Consider the following 22,740-nt stretch of genomic DNA (forward strand, 5'->3'; position numbering starts at 1 on the left):
AAACAAAAAAAAAAACTTACCAAGGTAAAATAAAAATATAAACCGCGGAAGCTGATTGAAGTGCACATGGACTGACCAACGATCACAGCAGTGATCGTTGCTCACTCGCATGTGCGTGCTCGAGCAATAAACGTTCGTCTCGACCCATTCGCGACCGCGACCGCGAAATTCGAAAAATCGAAAGGTAAAACCAGAGACGAGTGCATGCTCTACTCGTGCCAGTTTCACCGTCGATTTTTCAAATCAGATTTCCAGAAACAGGTTGGTCACACGAAAACGCGCCTACCCGACCAAAGACTGTGCCAACCTGCCCGGCCCTACCTACTTATAATTAACAGACACACCAGAAAGTATACTACCTATCCTACCTAGCGCTATATTTAAAAAATAGCAAAACAGGCACACCAACACACTCGCTCCACGGTTCTCACACAAACGCTCGGGCGCAAAGGTCCTACACTAGAGAGGACGTCCCGGGACGCCTCCGACACCCGAGCTTAACACACACCATGCACACTCTAAGGTACGTACCGTTTTCCTGAAATCGACTGACGAAGGCTAGTGACCATTGCGTAAAACGTGATAAAACACGTCTGAAGAAATGATATCGTTAAAATAAATGTAAGTAAACTTGGAATTATAATTGTAATTTACGGCAATATTTAAAGCGTGGTTACACTTAATCGCGTGGGCGATATTATCATAAATTGTGATTGTATCGAGACGTAAATTGAATCGATATATGTCTCGACATTTTTAATATTTGATGTTTTAACGAATGAAAAAAAGCGACGCAGTTCCACGGCCTAACAACACACACACATAACGTGGAAAATACGTCGTGCACGGTACACTAACACATCGTCAGTCGCTGACAAATTATTACATTACTTAATTCTAGATCATCGTGCCCAGTGTCTTTCTCCCATTCAAGTAGCACCTGGGCACGTGAATGAGATCCTGACAATGGGCACGGAAAGGGTTAAACCTGAAAATCCTGATCTAAAAGAAATGATTAGTTTGTATAATTTTTATTTAACGGACTAACGTTCTTTGATTTTATATTTTACTACTTCGTTTCTGATTAAATCTACTTTATTAATTTAATAGTAACTAAGTAACTCTACTTTATTAATTTAATAAATCAGAACAAAACTTTAATATTGCAAAAAAGGTAGCGTTAATTGAAAAAGACAGAGACTGGATCAAATGGAATAATTGAGTCTAAATATATTACTAAGAAAGAAATATTCTCAGGCGATCTCTTTATCAAAGCACATACTCGAAAGTGCAGAAGCAGTGTTCAAAATTATTGCTTTGATTCAAAAATCTGCCTGCCGCGAAGTGTCTTCTTGCACGTAAAATTTCACACATTCTTGTACGGGAAAAAATGAATTTTGACTCATATTTTAAATTCTAACCGAAATGAAATAAACGAACGTGACTTGATATTGTCACGATTAATTTATTGCTTAAAATCAAGTATGTTAAACAGGTATATTCGTGTACATATTTGCCATTTGCAAATATTTATACGGAATGTTAACATGCATATTTATAAATAACACGAATATATTCTCAAGTGTATGTATTTAAACTAATTATTATAATCGCGCTGTGCAAGAAGACCTATCCTAAACTAATAAATTTAAAAAAAGAATGTTACTACTCACGGGTATAAAATATACCCGCGGTCACTATGCTCGCAAAAAATTCTACGTAATACAACCGGTCACCCGTGCCGATTCGGACCTTTCATCCTACGACATGATTGAGTGACCGGAGGAACAAAAATGCATGCGACTCACCGTTCGATGCGGAGAAACAGAGGACGTACCATGGATGCTGCGCCACCCCAGCGAATATCATCAGGGAGACTAACATCAGGCAGGAACCGTGTAAAGTCCAATGGTGGAAATGGTGGTTGTTTAAGGGCGGGTGGGGGGGGGGGTGAGAAAGAAGCGAAGCGTCGTTTCGACAATTTTCTTCTTTTTCCTATCGAACGTTTATTTAGAAAATACTGCTATTTTTTTACGCTTAAAGATTATTATTAAGAAATTGGAACAAGTTTGAAAAATATTATTTAGTTGAAAATTGTGAGATATTTTTCGATAGCAAACAAATGCTCATGAATAACGTGAATGCAATGCAATCGTTTGCAAGAATAATATTGTTCGCAATTAGAATATATACTGTGAATTTTCGTTATTAGAATACGAAATATACATTCCAAAAATACACTACAGTCGCGTGTTTTAAATAATGGAAAATATTTGCAAGAATTCAAAAGTTCGCCACTAAATATATTTAAAGAATACTGAGCAAACGCGCGCGAAACCTTGTTTCGAGGTATTTGAATCTACCTGTTACTAATTTGCAAGTTTATGACGTTATAACTCACTTTGAAACAATAAGATAATTCGTTAAAAATTGGTTTGAAATAAGAGAATGATTTCATACATCGGGATCTTTCAGAAGAATCAATGGACTCACGCGACGCACTCTTGTGCACAAAATAACCGCAAGATTCAGTGGAAAAAAAGAATAGATTTTTATACCTCGTTCCAAGTCAGATAAGTATCATTGTACAGAATGAGCTCAGAATGGATTCGACATAACCAAGACATATCCCACGGCGTCCCACGGCGTCCCACGGCGTCCCACGGCGTCCCACGGCGTCCCACGGCGTCCCACGGCGTCCCACGGTGTCCAACGGTGTCCAACGGTGTCCAACGGTGTCCAACGGTGTCCAACGGTGTCCAACGGTGTCCCACGGTGTCCAACGGTGTCCCACGGTGTCCAACGTTGTCCCACGGCGTCCCACGTTGCAGTCCAGTGTAGATCATCCAAAATTCTTTTCGCGGCATTTGGTGACCCACACTGGACCGACGATGTCCCACGTTGCAGTCCAGTGTAGATCATCCAAAATTCTTTTCGCGGCATTTGGTGACCCACACTGGACCGACGACGTCCCACGGTGTCCAACGATGTCCCACGATGCAGTCCAGTCTAGATCATCCAAAATTCTGTTTGAGGCTTTTGGAGACCCAAACTGGACCGACGGTATCCCACGGTGTCCCACGTTGCAGTCCAGTGTAGATCATCCAAAATTCTTTTCGCGGCATTTGGTGACCCACACTGGACCGACGATGTCCCACGTTGCAGTCCAGTGTAGATCATCCAAAATTCTTTTCGCGGCATTTGGTGACCCACACTGGACCGACGATGTCCCACGTTGCAGTCCAGTGTAGATCATCCAAAATTCTTTTCGCGGCATTTGGTGACCCACACTGGACCGACGATGTCCCACGTTGCAGTCCAGTGTAGATCATCCAAAATTCTTTTCGCGGCATTTGGTGACCCACACTGGACCGACGATGTCCCACGTTGCAGTCCAGTGTAGATCATCCAAAATTCTTTTTGCGGCATTTGGGGACCCACACTGGACCGACGATGTCCCACGTTGCAGTCCAGTGTAGATCATCCAAAATTCTTTTCGCGGAATTTGGTGACCCACACTGGACCGACGATGTCCCACGTTGCAGTCCAGTGTAGATCATCCAAAATTCTTTTCGCGGCATTTGGTGACCCACACTGGACCGACGACGTCCCACGATGTCCAACGATGTCCCACGATGCAGTCCAGTCTAAATCATCCAAAATTCTGTTGGAGGCTTTTGGAGACCCAAACTGGACCGACGGTATCCCACGGTGTCCCACGTTGCAGTCCAGTGTAGATCATCCAAAATTCTTTTCGCGGCATTTGGTGACGCACACTGGACCGACGATGTCCCACGTTGCAGTCCAGTGTAGATCATCCAAAATTCTTTTCGCGGCATTTGGTGACCCACACTGGACCGACGATGTCCCACGTTGCAGTCCAGTGTAGATCATCCAAAATTCTTTTCGCGGCATTTGGTGACCCACACTGGACCGACGATGTCCCACGTTGCAGTCCGGTGTAGATCATCCAAAATTCTTTTCGCGGCATTTGGTGACCCACACTGGACCGACGATGTCCCACGTTGCAGTCCGGTGTAGATCATCCAAAATTCTTTTCGCGGCATTTGGTGACCCACACTGGACCGACGATGTCCCACGTTGCAGTCCGGTGTAGATCATCCAAAATTCTTTTCGCGGCATTTGGTGACCCACACTGGACCGACGATGTCCCACGTTGCAGTCCAGTGTAGATCATCCAAAATTCTTTTCGCGGCATTTGGTGACCCACACTGGACCGACGACGTCCCACGGTGTCCAACGATGTCCCACGATGCAGTCCAGTCTAAATCATCCAAAATTCTGTTGGAGGCTTTTGGAGACCCAAACTGGACCGACGGTATCCCACGGTGTCCCACGTTGCAGTCCAGTGTAGATCATCCAAAATTCTTTTCGCGGCATTTGGTGACGCACACTGGACCGACGATGTCCCACGTTGCAGTCCAGTGTAGATCATCCAAAATTCTTTTCGCGGCATTTGGTGACCCACACTGGACCGACGATGTCCCACGTTGCAGTCCAGTGTAGATCATCCAAAATTCTTTTCGCGGCATTTGGTGACCCACACTGGACCGACGATGTCCCACGTTGCAGTCCAGTGTAGATCATCCAAAATTCTTTTCGCGGCATTTGGTGACCCACACTGGACCGACGATGTCCCACGTTGCAGTCCAGTGTAGATCATCCAAAATTCTTTTCGCGGCATTTGGTGACCCACACTGGACCGACGATGTCCCACGTTGCAGTCCGGTGTAGATCATCCAAAATTCTTTTCGCGGCATTTGGTGACCCACACTGGACCGACGATGTCCCACGTTGCAGTCCAGTGTAGATCATCCAAAATTCTTTTCGCGGCATTTGGTGACCCACACTGGACCGACGATGTCCCACGTTGCAGTCCAGTGTAGATCATCCAAAATTCTTTTCGCGGCATTTGGTGACCCACACTGGACCGACGACGTCCCACGGTGTCCAACGATGTCCCACGGTGCAGTCCAGTCTAGATCATCCAAAATTCTCTTAGAGGCTTTTGGTGATCCAAACTGGACTGTTGCGTAGTTCTTAGCTTGGCATCGTTTTCCAAAGATTAATCAACTGATTAATTTTTGGAAAAGGATGCCAATTACCAGGTCTCACCACGAGGAGGTGACTACGCACGAGACCCGCCCATGGGTATTTGTAGCACTACACATCGATCTCGACATTCAACCTGTTGGCAGAATGTCGAGTTTTGACTCTACTTAACCATGGGCCTGCGTATGGAAATAGTTGTTTCGTAGCCTAACTGCGAAACACATATCCCCGACGCAGCGCTTACATGAATCTTTACAAACGTAGAACAAAGCCTACGTAACGCAACATCCATCTCCCACACAACGATTACATCGATCAGTACAAATATCGTACAATAATTCGCATCCCTACTGGCATCATTCGGTATCAAACACACATTTATCCAACTTGAAATGAAAGGAAGAAAATGTAGCTACTGACACTGTATATACCATTTCGTGTCTCGCAGAAGGGGCATACGAGTCGCTGTACTAAACTAGTTATCGTTCTATTTTTGCGACACTGTACGATATTGAAGATACTGAAAAGTTATAAACTCTAACGTGATCTAAATAAGTATCCCTTAAAAATGGGTAAACAAGAAAATGCCCGATGAATCAGATGCTAAAGGAAAAAATCGCGGCGCGCCCGAAACGAACGAGATCGCGATCTCTCGAAAGAACTAACAAACCTACACGACGTACCCCCGTACACGAGATAACCCCGAGGTTCAGCGAAAAGCCCAAGAATTGACCGTAACTCGATTCCTGTTTCGCCGTTCGAAACTTACACGAGTCGCGGTCGATGGCGCCGACCGATGATGCTAGTGATCCACGGGTAATTCAGCCGTGGATCCAGCACATAGGCCAGCAACTTAACACACTCCAACTGAACATGTGGAACCCGGGGATGGACCGCTGATCAGGATTACGAAGGCAAGAGGCCTCAACTGAACAGTGGGGTCCACTCACGGGGAGGGACCGCTGAACAGGATTACGAAGGCATTGACCTCAACTGAACAGTGGGGTCCAGTCCCGCGGGCCCGAACAGAATTACGGAGGACGTGAAATTGCAGGTCCCTGACCGAGTACCAAAGTACCAATCGGACAGGACTGCGGATCCACGACTGAATCCCCAACAGATTCGCAAGCATCACCGGCGCGACGACAACTCCCGCGATCCGATGCGAACGTCGAGCAGTCGTCGAGCAGTCACCAAGACAGAGGTGTCCTTGGGGCGACTTACGAATCCAAAGAGTTGTCCAGTGTACGTTGACCCGCACGTACCCGGAATACGCCCGAGCGAGTACGTCACGCTACGGTTTGAAAGAACTGAGTGATCGCGAACCGATAAATCGTGGGAACAATTTTTTCAATGTGGTAAGCGAGGAGATCACGAGAGACGAGATTTTTATTTTTCGTTCCAAGATAGATAAGTATCTTTGTACAGAATGAGCTCACAATGCACATAACATAGGTATCTATCTTAAGATTAATTAAGACTAAAACGCTCGCATCCCACGGTGTCCCGCGATGTCCCACGATGTCCCACGGTGCCCCCGCGGGGGGGTCTTAGTCCGGTCTAGATCACCAAAACTATTTTGGATGATCAAGACCAGACTATATTGAAGTAGTTTTTAGCTTGATGTCGTTTCTCAAATAATAATACTAATATTCAAAATAGTACTTGGTGTATTATTATTTGGGAAACGATACCAATTACCGGGACCCACCACGAGGAGGTAACTACGCTCGGGTCCCATTTACATAAACAGATTTTAAGCATTGGAAGCAGAGATGTAAAATTATTTTATAATAAAGCGACATTGTAGCGGCGATATTGTTTTGCCGATTTAATACGTCATCCATTTTTATCATTTTAATAGTTTCTGCCAACTAAGATTAAATTCACACTTCTTTAATACTAGTTTACGACTATCAATTAGTTTGAACAAAATTCTTTTAGAGGCTTTTGGCGATCCAAACTGGACTGTTGCGTAGTTCTTGGCTTGGTATCGTTTTCCAAAGATTAATCAGCTTATTAGTTTTTGGAAAAGGATGCCAATTACCAGGTCTCACCACGAGGAGGTGACTACGCACGAGACCCGCCCATGAGTGATTCAACATTATGCATCGGTCTCGACATTCAACCTATTGGTAAGAATGTCGAGTTCTGACTCTACATCATGGGCCTGCGTAAAGAGATAGTTATTTCGTAGCATAACCGCGAAACACCTATCTCCTACGCAGCAGTTACACGAATCTTTACAAACGTAAAACAACATACATAACACACCATCTATCTCCCACACAACGATTACATCGATCAGTACAATAATTCGCAACCCTACTGGCCGCATTCGATATCAAAGACACATTTGTCTAATTTGGAACGAAAGAAACAATATGAGGCTACTACGGAAAGGGAGCCCCAACAATCAGACGATGGAAGAAAACCCGCGGCGCGCCCGGAACGAACGAAATCACGATCTCTCGAAAGAACTGACAAACCTACATAACGTACCCCCGTGCACCGGATAACCCTAAGGTTCAGCGGAAAGCCCAAGCATTGACCTTCGCCCGATTCCTGTCACGTCGTCTGGATCTTATCACGGTCGATGGCACCAACCGATGATACTAGCGATCTAGCAAATAGGCCTGCGATTTAACACACTCCAACTGAGCAAGTGAGGGCCCGGGGAGGGACCGCTGAACAGGATTACAAAGGCAAGGCCCCAACTGAACAGTGGGGTCCACCCCCGCGGGTTCGCCACTTGAACAGGATTACGGAGGACGTGAAATGCAGGTCTCTGACCGAGTACCGAAGTACCAATCGGACAGTATTGCGGATCGCAGGCATCACCAGTCCGATGACAACTCCCGTGATTCGAGGCAAACGACGAGCAGTCGTCGAGTAGTCATCAAGACAGAGGTGTGCTTGGGACGACTTACGAATCCAAAGAGTTGCCCAGTGCACGTTGACCCGCACGTACCCGGAATACGCGCGAGCGAGTACGTCACGCTACGGTTTGAAAGAACTGAGCGACCGTGAACCGATAAATCGTGGGAACAATTTTTCCAATGTGGTAACCGAGGGCATCACGAGAGACGAGATTTTTATTTTTCGTTCCAAGATAGATAAGTATCTTTGTACAGAATGAGCTTACAATGCACATAACATAGGTATCTATCTTAAGATTAATTAAGACTAAAACGCTCGCATCCCACGGTGTCCCGCGATGTCCCACGATGTCCCACGGCGCCCCCGCGGGGGGGTCTTAGTCCGGTCTAGATCACCAAAACTATTTTGGATGATCAAGACCAGACTATATTGAAGTAGTTTTTAGCTTGATATCGTTTCTCAAATAATAATACTAATATTCAAAATAGTACTTGGTGTATTATTATTTGGGAAACGATACCAATTACCGGGACCCACCTCGAGGAGGTAACTACGCTCGGGTCCCATTTACATAAACAGTTTTTAAGCATTGGAAGTAGAGATGCAAAATTATTTTATAATGAAGCGACATTGTAGCAGCGACATTGTTTTGCCCGGAGTTTATTTGTTCTTTCATTTCTTGTAATCTAACGGTCTCGATACTCCGAGGCAAAACAACAACATGATTTGAAATGTCCTCTGACTCATGTGCAGCTACAGATAAGATGTGGTTGCCTTCGGTTAAATTGCACTCGCTTCCTTGATTCCATGAATATGGTGTGTTGTTTCCTTGGTTTTGAGCAGACATGGAAAATTACATCTTAAAATTACACTCTGTGTTACCACTGGTTTTATACGAAATAGTGAAATGAGAAATTGAATACTGTATTTAAAATTAAAAAATAATGCTATATAGAAATAAAATAGCACTTCGAAGACTTGATAGATTCTGTCACAGCAGTGATCGTTGCCCACTCGCAAGTGCGTGATCGAGCGATAAACGTTCGTTTCGAGCCTACTCGCGACCGCGACCGCGAAATTCGAAAAATCGAAAGGCAAAACCAGAGACGAGTGCATGCTCTACTCGTGCCAGTTTCACCGTCGATTTTTCAAATAATTTTCCAGAAACAGGTTGGTCACACGAAAACGCGCCTACCCGTCCAGAGACTGTGCCAACCTGCCCGGCCCTACCTACTTATAATTAACAGACACACCAGAAAGTATACTACCTATCCTACCTAATGCTATATTTAAAAAATGGCAAAGCAGGTACACCAACACACTCACTCCACGGTTCTCACACAAACGCCCGGGCGCAAAGGTCCTACACTAGAGAGGACGTCCCGGGACGCCTCCGACACCCGAGCATAACACATCATGCACACTCTAAGGTACGTACCTTTTTCCTGAAATCGACTGACGAAGGCTAGTGACCATTGCGTAAAACGTAATAAAACACGTCTGAGGAAATGATATCGTTAAAATAAATGTAAGTAAACTTGGAATTATAATTGTAATTTACGGCAATATTTAAAGCGTGGTTACACTTAATCGCGTGGGCGATATTGTCATAAATTGTGATTGTATCGAGACGTAAATTAAATCGATATATGTCTCGACATTTTTAATATTTGATGTTTTAACGAATGAAAAAAAGCGACGCAGTTCCACGGCCTAACAACACACACACATAATGTGGAAGATACGTCGTGCACGAAACACTAACACATCATCAGTCGCTGAGAAATTATTACATTAAATATGATCATCGTGCCCAATGTCTTTCTCCCATTCAAGTAGCACCTGGGCACGTAAATGAGGTCCTGACAATGGACACGGAAAGGGTTAAATCTGAAAATCCTGATCTAAAAATATGATTAGTTTGTGTAATTTTTATTTAACGGACTAACGCTCTTTGATTTTATATTTTACTACTTCGTTTCTGATTAACTCTACTTTATTAATTTAATATTAACTAAGTAATTCTACTTTATTAATTTAATAGTAACAAAGTAACTCTACTACATTAATTTAATAAATCTGAACAAAATTTTAATATTGCAAAAAAGGTAGCGTTAACTGAAGAAGATTGAAACTCAATCAAATGGAATAATTGACTCGAAATATATTAGTAAGAAAGAAATAATCTCAGGCGATCTCTTTATCAAAGCACATGCTCGAAAGTACAGAAGCAGTGTTTAAAATTATTGCTTTGATTAAAAAATCTGCCTGTCGCGAAGTGTCTTCCTGCACGTAAAATTTCACACATTCTTGTACGGAAAAAAATGAATTTTAACTCATGTTTTAAATTCTAGCCGAAGTGAAATAAACGAACGTGACTTAATATTGTCACGATTAATTCATTGCTTAAAATCAAGTATATTTATGTCATACAGGTATATTCGTGTAGATATTTGCCATTTGCAAATATTCATACGAAATATTAACATGCATATTTATAAATAACACGAATATATTCTCAGGAGTATACGTTTAACCTAATTATTAAAAAAACTAACTATTATAATCGCGATGTGCAAGAAGACCTATCCTAAACTAATAAATTTAAAAAAAGAATGTTACTACTCACGGGTATAAAAATACCCGCGGTCACTATGCTCGCAAAAAATTCTACGTAATACAACCAGTCACCCGTGCCGATTCGGACCTTTCATCCTACGATGTGATTGAGTAACCGGAGGAACAGAAATGCATGCGACTCACCGTTCGAAGTGGAGAAACAGAGGACGTACCATGGATGCTACGCCACCTCAGCGAATATCATCAGGAAGACTAACATCAGGCAGGAACCGTTGAAGGTCCAATGGTGAAAGTGGAGGTTGCGAAAAATCTATTACAGAACAAAACACGATGAGTGATCGTTTGAAAAATTGGAGATAACGAAAAATGGAAGTTGATTAAATTTGTATCTTTAGTAATGATAGAGATTGAAATTCTAAAATCCGTAATAAGTATGTAGCAAAATGAAACTCTGATATAAAAGTTTGGAATGAAGAAATTGAGAATTCAGTAATTTTCGATGCATATCAGGGACAATGTTATTTTAATCGAATGTTGACACTTTAACAGTTTATTCCAATAAAAAAAACATTTATAGCTGTTTAAATTATCGATCATTTTTATTTTCTAATTAACAATAATTCAAACGAACTACAAAGAAGCAAACAAATTGAAATACATTGTATAAAACTACTTACATTCTTCAGCCAATGGAGAGGCTTTATCCTCTTGAGAGATGCACTGACTCTAATACCGAAAACGAATGTTCAAAAATATATCAAGTAAGACTGCGTTTCCGCGACTTTAACCAAAACTATCGTGATTTTAAAATATTGAAAAGAAACTATCGCGTTGCAAACACTGACTCTACAAACCGCATTGCGCGCGGTCACAAATATTTCCTGAAAATAAAGCTTTTTAATAAAGGGGTGGGTAGGGAGAGTAGAAAAGATGTTAAATATCGTTTTTACGATTTTCTTCTTTTCCTTATCAAACGTTCATTTAGAAGATGCTGCTATTTCTTCAAACTTAAAGAATTATTATTAAGAAACTGGAACAAGTATGAAAAATATTGGGTGAAAATTGTGAGATATTTCTCAATACCTTGAATGCATTGCAATCGTTTGCAAGAATTATACCGTTCGTTATTACAATATATACTGTGAATGTTTGTTATTAGAATACGAAAATGTTATAAATTAATAGCCTAAATGTTGTAAATTAATTGCTTAAATGTCGTAAATTAATAGCTTAAATGTTATAAATTAATAGCTTAAATGTTGTAAATTAATAGTTTAAATGTTGTAAATTAATAGTTTAAATGTTGTAAATTAATAGCCTAAATGTTATAAATTAATAGTTTAAATCTTGTAAATTAATAGTTTAAATGTTGTAAATTAATTGCTTAAATGTCGTAAATTAATAGCTTAAATGTTATAAATTAATAGCTTAAATGTTGTAAATTAATAGTTTAAATGTTGTAAATTAATAGTTTAAATGTTGTAAATTAGTTGCTTAAATGTTATAAAGTAATAGTTCAAATGTTGTTGATTATTAGCGCAAACGTTATAAACTGATAACTTAATTAGTAACAGTGTTTTTACGACTTTCACAGTACGAGAGTTCGAAAAGAAAGAAACTCGAGCTCAAGTCGCGTGTGCCTTATATACCTAATAACATACACTTGACAAAGTGACAAAAGGTAAACAGCACGTTAACGGTTTGCTGATGTAAAAACTGATTTTTCCATTAGAATACAATCAAATTTAATAATTTTTTAACTTTTATTGCAAATTGACGCCTTCAGCAATTTATTACAATAACCATTTTTAAAATTTTAATAATTTTTACAATACAAAACTAAATTCATACTTTTGTAGTACTAGTTTTTGATTTAGAACTGTGTTAATTTATATCAAATGCCTCTTTATGCAGAAAATAACTATACTATTGTATAATAGTCAAACGGTATAACTATTATAAATTAAGAACATAATTATTTTTAATTAATGAGACCATATTGTTATAAATTAATAGTGTAATTGTTAAAAATTAATGAATCAGTTTACTTAGATTAATAATAAATCGTTTTTAAATGAATAGCGTAACTGGGACTACAAAAAGTACTAGCGCATTGCCTTATTTTTTGATAAAGCATTTTTATCAACTTCTATACATTTCATTTTCATAGTATTACATTTTTATAGTTACGTGAAAATTATATGTTTGTGATTCTTCGGCTTTTAGTCGTGTTTGTAATAGCACATTGTGCTTTGTTCCAACGTTTCGAGAACATTCCAGTTCGCTTTTCCGGGACAGACCTGTTTCACGCAGAACTTCACTTCCAGTGCAATAAACGTGTCCAGAAACATATATTTCAATCGATGTAGGACCACGATATTAAACACATTCATACAACTAAATTCATTTAATTCAGACGTCTTTTTCAAGACTCAAGCGAATCTTTTCAAGATAAATCGATATTAATTATTGATCTATCGCTCTCTGTCCTTCTATCGTATCTTCTGACGATATATAATCGCCTGAGATAATATCAGTAAAACTTTGAAACTTCTCGGCTCAAGCTTCATAGAAAAATAAAAATTGTCTTTGGAAAACTCTGTAAAACAGCGTAGAAATATGACTTCGAAATAACCAAAGCTACGTACATAGTAAGATACATAGCTGTGGGTTAAAGATGAAGTTGTTTTATCATCCATATTCTTAAAAGAGATCTCACGCGCAGTGGGTCATTCTGTAGGAGCGCGCAAGAGCGGACACATTTGCGAATAGTTTCGAGTTACGATGAAGAGGGTAAGTTGCTTGGCGTAGTTCCATGGACACGGCCGGAATAAAGGAGGTTTCTTTGCTTTATGTGACCTCTGTGTCGACACTACTTTCGTAACAGACCGTATTGTCCCTTGCACTCAACGAACAGTCGTTTTGAACTTGAAGTGGAAACGAGCACTATCAAACGAATTGCTGTTCAAATACTTATCGAATTCTCTTTGTGCCGATGTAAGCCACATGCAGAGGAACGTTTAAATTTATAAGAGATGGGATCGACCGAATCATCCAGCATTCAGAGATCAATGGGTTTATTTGATTTCGTTAACTTTACCGTTTTTACGGCCGATAGTGATAAATCCGATCGATACTGATAAAAATAATATCGGAGGTGGTATGTTGGCGAAGGTGTCCGCAAGAAATACTCTTGATGTTCAACAAAAAAGTTTATTAAACTATTAACAATCAACAGTCAACAATTTACGGTCAACAATTAACGATTAACTATCAACAACAAATAACGATTAACGATTAACTATCAACAACAATTAACGATTAACGATTAACTATCAAGAGTTAATAATCACGTACCTCTAATAGCGTTTGCTTCGCTATGACGCTAACCTTTCGCACCTCACAGCTCGGGGCAGAATGAATCTTTGGTTTGAAAACAAACGGATTCTATTCTTTGTTGTCCCTCGATATCCCCACTACGCACGCGTTTATCAGATGTCTGCGACGGTTGTCGCGTATGCAATCTTCCGAATATTCGGCGAAAAAACCGTAGAAATATCGATGGTACATTAGGTATGTTGACCTTACGCTTTGAAGGTATAGCGCTTTGTGTCGCGAAGCCGTTGGAAAATTCCGTGGTCGAGTGCCACCACATATCAAATAACGAGCTTGCATTCAATTGATTGAAATTAAAACAAAATTCTACTAATATTAATAAATTTGATAGATCTTTGGTTCAGTTGAATTGTACCTTTAACTTAGGATATTCATTCAAGAAATTAGTTTTATCCTTTGCGAGTAAATTTTATTCGTGATCATCAAAGCATATACAGGTAGATGTAGATCGAACGAAACGTAACGGATATTCGTGATTTAGAAAGGACGTTCGACTTCCGGTGCAGCTGCAACGAGCCATGGCCACGGAGGCGGAAGCCGCAAGGGAGGCACGGGCCAAAGTGATTGCAGCGGAAGGAGAGATGCTGGCTTCCCGTGCTCTGAAAGAGGCCAGTGATGTCATCTCCATGAGTCCAGCTGCTCTTCAGGTACGTTCCAGACTGTCTCCTCGAGGAACGTCAAAGATATCTTTGTAATTCCACTGCGTTGCTTCTCTCGCTGCTCTGTGTGTGGTTGAGAATCTACCGTTAATTACGCTGTACCACTAAATTAAGCCTTCGTCCAACAAATTATTTTGGTTTCTCTAGAACGTTACTATGGCGACCTTTCTACAGTCGTCGGTAACGGAATCAACGCAGGTCTCTTGAAAGTCTTCGTTTAACCATTCTATCCATCCAAATAGGACCGAAACCTGACCAGAACCTAATCTCAACTTAACTCGCCAATTTCCATAGACACTTGCACATGGCACGTTCTACTTATTTTACGACATAATGTCATGACATAATTTAGAACGAAAGCGATAGCTTTTAGGCTCTGACGTGTTCTGGTACTCAGTTTAGTATTTTATTTCAACGCATTCAAAGTCAACGCAATATTTTTTTCGCAACGTTTCTTGCAGTAGATATATGTTTACTAATAACATTTAAACGGTTTCACACTCTAACAACAGACGCATTTGTTTACCATAACGTAATTGCGTGCATCGAAGAGACTTGCTTGTATTAAAATGTTGAACTTTTATTCCGAAAAATTTTTGTACCATTTCTCCATAAAACAGAGTATAGAATAAAAAATCAACCAACAGACTGTAATTAAATTCCATGGAGAACGTACAGCGAAATTAGAATGGTAAATTCGAGGGAAAAAACCGCGGAAAATATTAACGCTTCGAAAATATCAATCCAAATGGCCATTGCAAGTGCGCGGAAAGAATCCGAATTTTTCAACACCGACTAACTAAATTATAATACAATAGAATCGTTAAACAATTTCGTGTAAAAACACAGTTGCATGTGTGTTATGTTCCATAAGTGGACTCTCTCGTACGATCATTCGATCGAATTAATATCGTAGCGAAATTTTACGAGTTCCAAGCTACGATACAACTTAACTTTATCATAATTATTCGTTTAAGGTGATTTTTCGAAGAAATTTAGTTTGGAAGGGTTCGAAACAAACTTAATATCTAACGCGAATGATTGGAAAACAAGCGAATGACGCGTTACTTTTAAACAACAGCGTGCCCTTCGACTACTCCGCGATAGAAAAGGCTAAAAGACAAATTCAACGTTCGCTGAATTTTTCACTGTATGTCCAACAGCTGCGATATCTACAAACACTGAGCAACATATCTGCGGAGAAGAATTCGACCATCATCTTTCCCTTACCGGTCGAGTTTTTGGCTCCGTTCTTTACTAACAATTTCCATCCAAGCGCAATTCAAGAAGCTGTTCGAACATCGTCGGAGCAGTTATGCTCGAAGCAGCTCAAGGTTCAGCCCGACATCCACTCAAACGCAGACAATATCGACGTGTCAAAGTGAAGAGGTGTGTCAAACTTCGATTATCCTTAGCAAATTTCGCCAACTTCGAACGGTATGTCGGATTAATTGGGGTGACCTTTGATCCAATTCACTGGTAAGCAGATACGCTCGATTGGAAACCGATACGAGCATACGCGAGACTCGACGCGTTTGTTGGTCGTCAAAGCACCGCGTCACCCTTTAGCTAAAATCTCTGTTTCATTTCGCGCGATTTTGGTGTGTAGGAATGACAGACGCGCGACCAGAAACGCGACAAACTCGACAAATAAATAGGTAAACTTGTAATTCGTCACCGGGCTCCCCGTTTGATCTCCGAGCCTTTACGCGACGAAAAGAAAATATACGCGTAGACGAATGTCGCGAGCTCGACTTTTTCAACGAACGATTGCGACGAGAAGATACGTTGACGAAAACACGTTCGTATTAGAGTTCTTCTTTTGCGCGAGGAAGAGAAAACGCACGTAAGTTGAAAATTTCGAGTTTGCTGTTCGTAACGACCGATTGCGATAGAAAGACGCGTTGGTACATATAAGTTTTATGGTTTTGGAATGATTGCAGCTTACAATGACAGTGCTTAGAAAAGGGTTTCCACGTACCCTGATTTCCCAATGAAGCGTTTTTTTTCTATCAGGTTCCACTTCGTTTTAGTACCAAATTTTTGTAGTCGCACGAAGTTACGAAATTTGATATGTTTGATCTGATCGATTGTTATTGGATTGGCAACTAAGTGATTGCGGATTTTGTTAATACCACCTAATGACAAAATCCGCAATCACTTAGTTGCCAACTCAATATTATAATTTGTACGCGAATTTACCGCTTACTAGCAGATATTTTTCGTGCATTAATTCTTTCAGATTTATGAATCTACGAATATCTATATGAGCTTTGAAAAATTGTTGATCGCATGATACGAATCTATCTATGCGTCTACGTGCAGCAGTATGCGTGTCGAATATAATTTTTACGTCTGGCTTTACAAATTAAAAATAAAAGCAGCAATAACGAATTCTGCCTTTAAAATCTACGCTTACAGGTATTCAGTTTATCGGACTTTTTCTCTCGTGAATGTAGAGTTCGTTACAAGTGATTTAACACACGTTCAAGTTTTAGCATTTTGGCTTTCGCATAATTTCAAGCGTGCTCGATATCATTTCTATCAAAAGCGAGAAATTATTCCATCATTGTGAAAAATAAGCGGCGTATAATAAACTCGTGTCATCAGATATCTTGGGACTTGGAACAGTTAACAGGAGCAAACAAAAACATATTATTAATTGATCAAAGGGATAACATTTCCATCGAATAAAAGATGTGTTATATTGAATTTATATTTAACGTCTCCGTGAAGTATATTTAATGTTAAGTGGTTACTGAAGTGCGAGTAGATAAGCTACCTCTACCATTTTCGTATTAATTATGGACGCGATGTACGGCGTAGAATTAAATTTTACACAGTTTCAAGCGTGTTTTAAACATTTTTCAAAATGAGCATCTCGAGCCCCTTTCACAAATATAAATCCAAATTTTCGATAATTATAAGATAATTTTTACCAACACGATAATTCTTACCAAACATGAAGTATATACGATTTGTTAATGCATATATTTTTAATTAAAAAATTGTAAGCAGTATATTAATCTAGAAATGACAGGGGCTTGATTAATTAATTTTTATCTTTTCAAACAAGATATTAATTTACAAGTAGCCTCTGCAGCCCAAGATTAAATTGTATCCATAAAATACATATGGTTTTGTACACATCAACGAACGTCGCTATCTAAAAGTTTAATTAACGCACATACGTCTATCTGAAAAGTAGCAAGATCATCGATATATTAATCAAGCACTGGTCATATTTGTTAAAACCATTCATACGATTCGAAATGTCGTATTTTCCCTCATCGTCGATACAACGCCAGGAATGGCTATCGATAAATAGCAAATAGATTTCTGGGTTTGTCTCTTTCATTTCGCTTGTATGCAAGTAGCGTTTACTTGTATGGGTGAAACGTCTTCACTACGAATCTTCTATTGCAATTCTATTTGGGATTTTAACGATAAGGAGAAGTAACGATGATATTAAAGTAGTTCCTCCGAGCTAGCAGATGGTATAAAGATCGGAAAGCAAAAATGGCCTTTTATTTTCCTCGCGTGGTTTTCTCGCGAGCAAACGTAACTTCGAAACGACAGTAAAAATGAAGACACGATAAGATGAAATTATGTTCCCGGCAGACTGCTGGCAATCGGGTAAACTGTAGAAACACATACTCGCACGCGCGCGATCAACGACTTGCGTGGAATCGCTTGTTAAGCTCCAAAATGAACGACTCGGAGAACCAACGTCGATTTCAGTCAATTTCCAGAAAATCGAAGCTCGATGTGGAGTTATGGTAGACGAGAATATGGTCGCGTCTCGTCACGATGCGTAAATAAATATTGTTCGCATGAATTCGAATTTAAAGGTGCGTGTGGAGGATTGAACGAGCCCCTGGAGAGAGTTTCCGCGTCACGTTCCAGGCGTTACAGCGTGCCGTAAAAGCGTGTGCCCTCCGTCGCTCGCGTGTTCCTCGTTGCAGAAGGTTGAACACGGGCTAAAGTGGAACGTACGTGCCGCGTCGGCCTGCTCTTTATGAAACGGTGTAAAACGGAAATTGCGCGAACCCGTACATTGAAATTTACGTATCGAATGATAACGTGGCCATTTGTAATTTCAGCTTGGCGCGTCGCGAAACGCGCCATAGAACAGCGAGGCGTCCACGAGCGAAATAAGAGCGTACGTCTGGTGGAAATGAAATAGGCTTTTGCCGGTATTCGGGACGAAGCAAGCTGCACAAGACCGGCAGACCACTTAAATTGCCTGGTCGCGATAAAAATAATTAAATTCGTTTGGCCGATGTCAAAACCAACCGCCACCGCCGGCTGGAACGTTAAACGGTACGCGAGCAAGAAACGAACAGAAAGTATAAATTTCAATTTTATTACAGCGACCTCGTACGGCCACCGAGGATATGTTTCCTTCCCGTTTTTTAACAGACGGGTAAAAAAAAATATTATCCCCGCGCGCGTAATGTATATAGAATGTTTTATAAACAACGGAGGAGCTTTAACGCGGACTATTATTTACGCGGAAAATTCTTCCGTGAATTATAACGCTTGTTAACCGTGCCACGACACACGAGTCCGGCCAGGATTAAAGAGCGCCCGTAGTTGCATGGAAACTCGCAGGAAGCAGTACGTTAAAAAAGCAATTCATTGCGAACGCGAGGATTATCGCGTGAGCTAGGAACTCGATAAACGACTGCTTACAAAGATGTGGCTCGTGAACTGAACAATTAGAATAGCTGCTGTTAAGGTACGATATCAGTTATACACAGGTATCGGCTTGTAGTTACGAGAAAACCAATGATTAACCATGCCGATAGGTTACGTCGCGGTAATTACCAAGATCAGGCTACTTTTACGGTGCGCGTTTCATATTTGGCAGGAACTAATATTGAAGATCGTACTTAATAAACAGACCGGTCCGCGAGATATTAATTCCTTCGACTCAAATATTTGCCAGTGAAATTAATTCGTACGCTCCACAGAGAAATGTCACACGGACACGGGTAATCCAGCCAGAGAGATAACCATCCAAATACACAGCAATTACGCTTATAACCGACCGAGATGGCCAGCGCGTTGTATTTTATCCTTGAGCGTTTGAGTTCGAATGAAACGCGCGAATCGCTCTATACTTCTGCAACGAGAACAAATCCGGTAAACGCGACAAGTGGCATACTCGAGCTGTAACACCAAGTGAAATCGCTTCAAAAGTTGCTGTCCGAGAAACACTTCGCTAATTTCATTAAGAGATTGCTTCGTTTAATGAAATTTTTAAAGAATTTCCGTTGGCGTGTTTTCGCGAAAATTGCCTGTTAGCCGTAATGGCCGCGACGCTCGGGATTCACGGTTAATTAATGTGGACGAACATTGCCATTGAAAAGTGGGTTGACACTGTAATTCTTTCAGACGTAGACTCGTCCCATCTCGCGGAAATAGCCACGATACATGAACGTTCGCGATGTAAAGCGGAAACGAATTTTCTCGTAAAATACGAGATCCATTTACAAGCAAACGTCCTACCTGTGTCGGTGGAAACAGGCGACGCGAGCTTAGCGCAGGAATTTCCCAGTGGAGATTCGATGCCGATCGCTACAATCCTGGAAACCAAACATTTCGGCGTGTACATACATAAGGAAACCCACGATTTGCCAATTTGGATATCGTTCGTTTATCGTTGCCGCATTCGCCAGAGCATTGCCGGGAAATTAGGAAATCCGCGAAACTACCCGTTGAATCTACAGTTTGCTTGTTATATTCCGGCTAATAACGAGGACTCCTTTGCTCGACCAACGAGTCTGCCACGTTCTTCCCAACATTTTCCTACATTGCATAAGACCTAATTATATTCTTTCGGAGTTAAAAAAGATATCGGCTTGAAGCTCGTGTTTTAAAACTTTACGTTAAACATCTTCGCTAAAGAATTCTCTTAGGTAACTAACGTGGGAGGTGAAATATAAAAATTCGAGCATCCTGGCAGCATCGAGCTTCGTTCGTATTAATCAAATTAACAAGACTCTCGTTAGCGAATTCTTTCGCGCGTAGTGTTTTCCAAGTTTTCATAATTATACGAACGAAGTTACAAAATACAAAGTCGTTTGTCTTAATTTCTCTTGACTCGGGTTGCTTCAACTTGAGTAATTCGATTAGTCCGAAAGAATTTTACACGAAGAGATCCATAGAGAGATTCGTAGCGTGGGAAACGTTTGCGCGGAGTGGCGCGAGAAGCTGCGATCGTCGCGTCCCAAAATACAGAAAATAATCGGCTTTTCACCGCGAATTAATCGCTGCAACCACTTCTCGCTATTTGTGGACAGACGAAAAACGAGTGATACAAACGTTGACATTTTGACAACGACGATTCGAACGCGATAGTACGAACAGAGGAACGAGAAGATAGCTATCCGATGACAAAAGAGGAAGAAATTAACGAGGCCGGTATGCAAAAAGACAACATTATCATACATTAAAGAGAAATTCCGCGAAGCTGAACCCAGGCTTTTGAGAGAATAAGTGGACATTGAACGTGAAAGCGGAGGGGTAGAGCCTGGAATGCCGCTTTCAACGTAAATCAACTGGAGTATGGGTTCAACGAATCCGATAACTTTCATCGCGGCTATCGCTGACTCGATTCTCGGTACCGAAGAGAACGAGGAGCAGCTTGTTTTTCGCGTTACTTTCGGAGACGAGGAATCTCCGGTGATTCAACGGACGAACAATAAAGGCAGCCAGCGCTGGAAGCATTGTCGTCGACCCCAGAGACGGGATTCACTACTCGTCTCTTTAATGCTCCGTAATTTCTTGGGCGATAATTAGCAACCACTTGCACCTCGTCCGGCGTCGACGGCGGCTTACGGTTGCAATTAAAAAATTTTTAATTCCACGGCACCTCGGTCTGTCCTGTGTTCCTCCCTCGTCGAAATCCCACGTACTCGGAACACACGCAAGTTACCACCCCCAGTTTTCGCCGTAATATGCCGGCTCGTTCGTCGCACTAACTTTTCACACCGTTCTTCACCCGCGCTTATTTCGCTTGAACTCGGGGCAAACTTTCACACCCCGTCTCAACGTCCACGTCCCTTTGAGACCAGGACTAATTTTTGCGCGACGAGATTAACCGTCACGTTCTACGGAAGACGTGGAAATGCGATGTCATTTTTGCCTCTCGTTGGTCTTAGTCTGCTAGCCTTCTATTTTTAACCTGTTAGCCGTTTTCAATGAGTATACTCGTCTTGAAGAAATGACAATGTTTCGCGTTACGTCGAGTATACTCGTCGCGCGTAAAAGATAGTTGCAGTTTGCTGTTTAAATTGCGATCTTAGTAATTGCAGTGATAAAATTAGAAAATAAAACGGTCGTTTCGTTAAGCCTTAATTCTACGTTGTAACAGCCATGCATACTCTGTGTCCGACGAGTATACTCGTCAGAGTGTACTTTTCGCCACGCGTTTTACCTACATGTTTTTCAAAGAGGTGGCAACAGCTGGCTGGTTAAGATTCGACTCGACGATACGACTCGATCGAGATGGACTGCTGTTATTATCGAGTATTCTCGTCATTTAAACCACACAACCTGTTAATACTTGCAATGCAAAAGAATACTTTGATAAAAGTCGAACGTGCTGTATACGAAGCGTTTACCAAGACCTAGCAATTTCATTACTACGGTGAACTGTACGTTTAAACGTCGTTATAATGCCCGTTTTGTTTTCTCTTCAATTTTATACAGTCCGCTGAAAGGGAAACAAAGGAATAGGAAACTTCCGCGAATAATTATCCCATCCTTCCTAAGCTTCGGTATGTATCCTCCAAAAATTAAGATACCGTCCAACCGGAGAATAATACCGTCGCACGAAATTAAGGGATGATCACGTTCATCCTCGCTTATCCCCGAGGAAGACGTGACTGGCTAAATAATAGGAGGCTGTTACCGGGTTAGGACGCAACAAGCTCGTCTATTCGATCGTTAATCAGATTATTCGCTACGATCTAACCGCTGCTTTCCCCGTCGTGACCATGGAAACTCTACGCGTGGAAACTCACCAATCGTTTACTAGCGTAGTCTTCGATCGGTTCTGGTCGCTGTGTTCTACAAGAGGCGCCCTTACGAAACTTTCGCGCCGAAAGCGCAAAGTTACCGACGCGGCCCACATTTTGGCAAT

General features: G+C 41.1%; 1 protein-coding gene across 2 annotated transcripts in view; it reads left to right on the forward strand.

Annotated features, from left to right (window-relative positions):
* Positions 1-17,721, forward strand: part of LOC117158057 (band 7 protein AGAP004871) — a 48,160-nt gene extending 30,439 nt beyond the window's left edge. For both annotated transcript variants that reach the window (XM_076619274.1, XM_076619273.1), the window contains exons 5-6: positions 14,411-14,576; positions 15,752-17,721. In XM_076619274.1, the coding sequence (XP_076475389.1) occupies positions 14,411-14,576; positions 15,752-15,973 (388 nt within the window). In that variant the 3' untranslated portion in view covers positions 15,974-17,721. The remainder of the gene's footprint in view (positions 1-14,410; positions 14,577-15,751) is intronic.
* The last annotated feature ends 5,019 nt before the right edge of the window (positions 17,722-22,740 follow it).

Source organism: Bombus vancouverensis, chromosome 6, assembly GCF_051014615.1.
Source record: "Bombus vancouverensis nearcticus chromosome 6, iyBomVanc1_principal, whole genome shotgun sequence".
In the NCBI taxonomy this organism is placed as follows: Eukaryota; Metazoa; Arthropoda; class Insecta; order Hymenoptera; family Apidae; genus Bombus; species Bombus vancouverensis.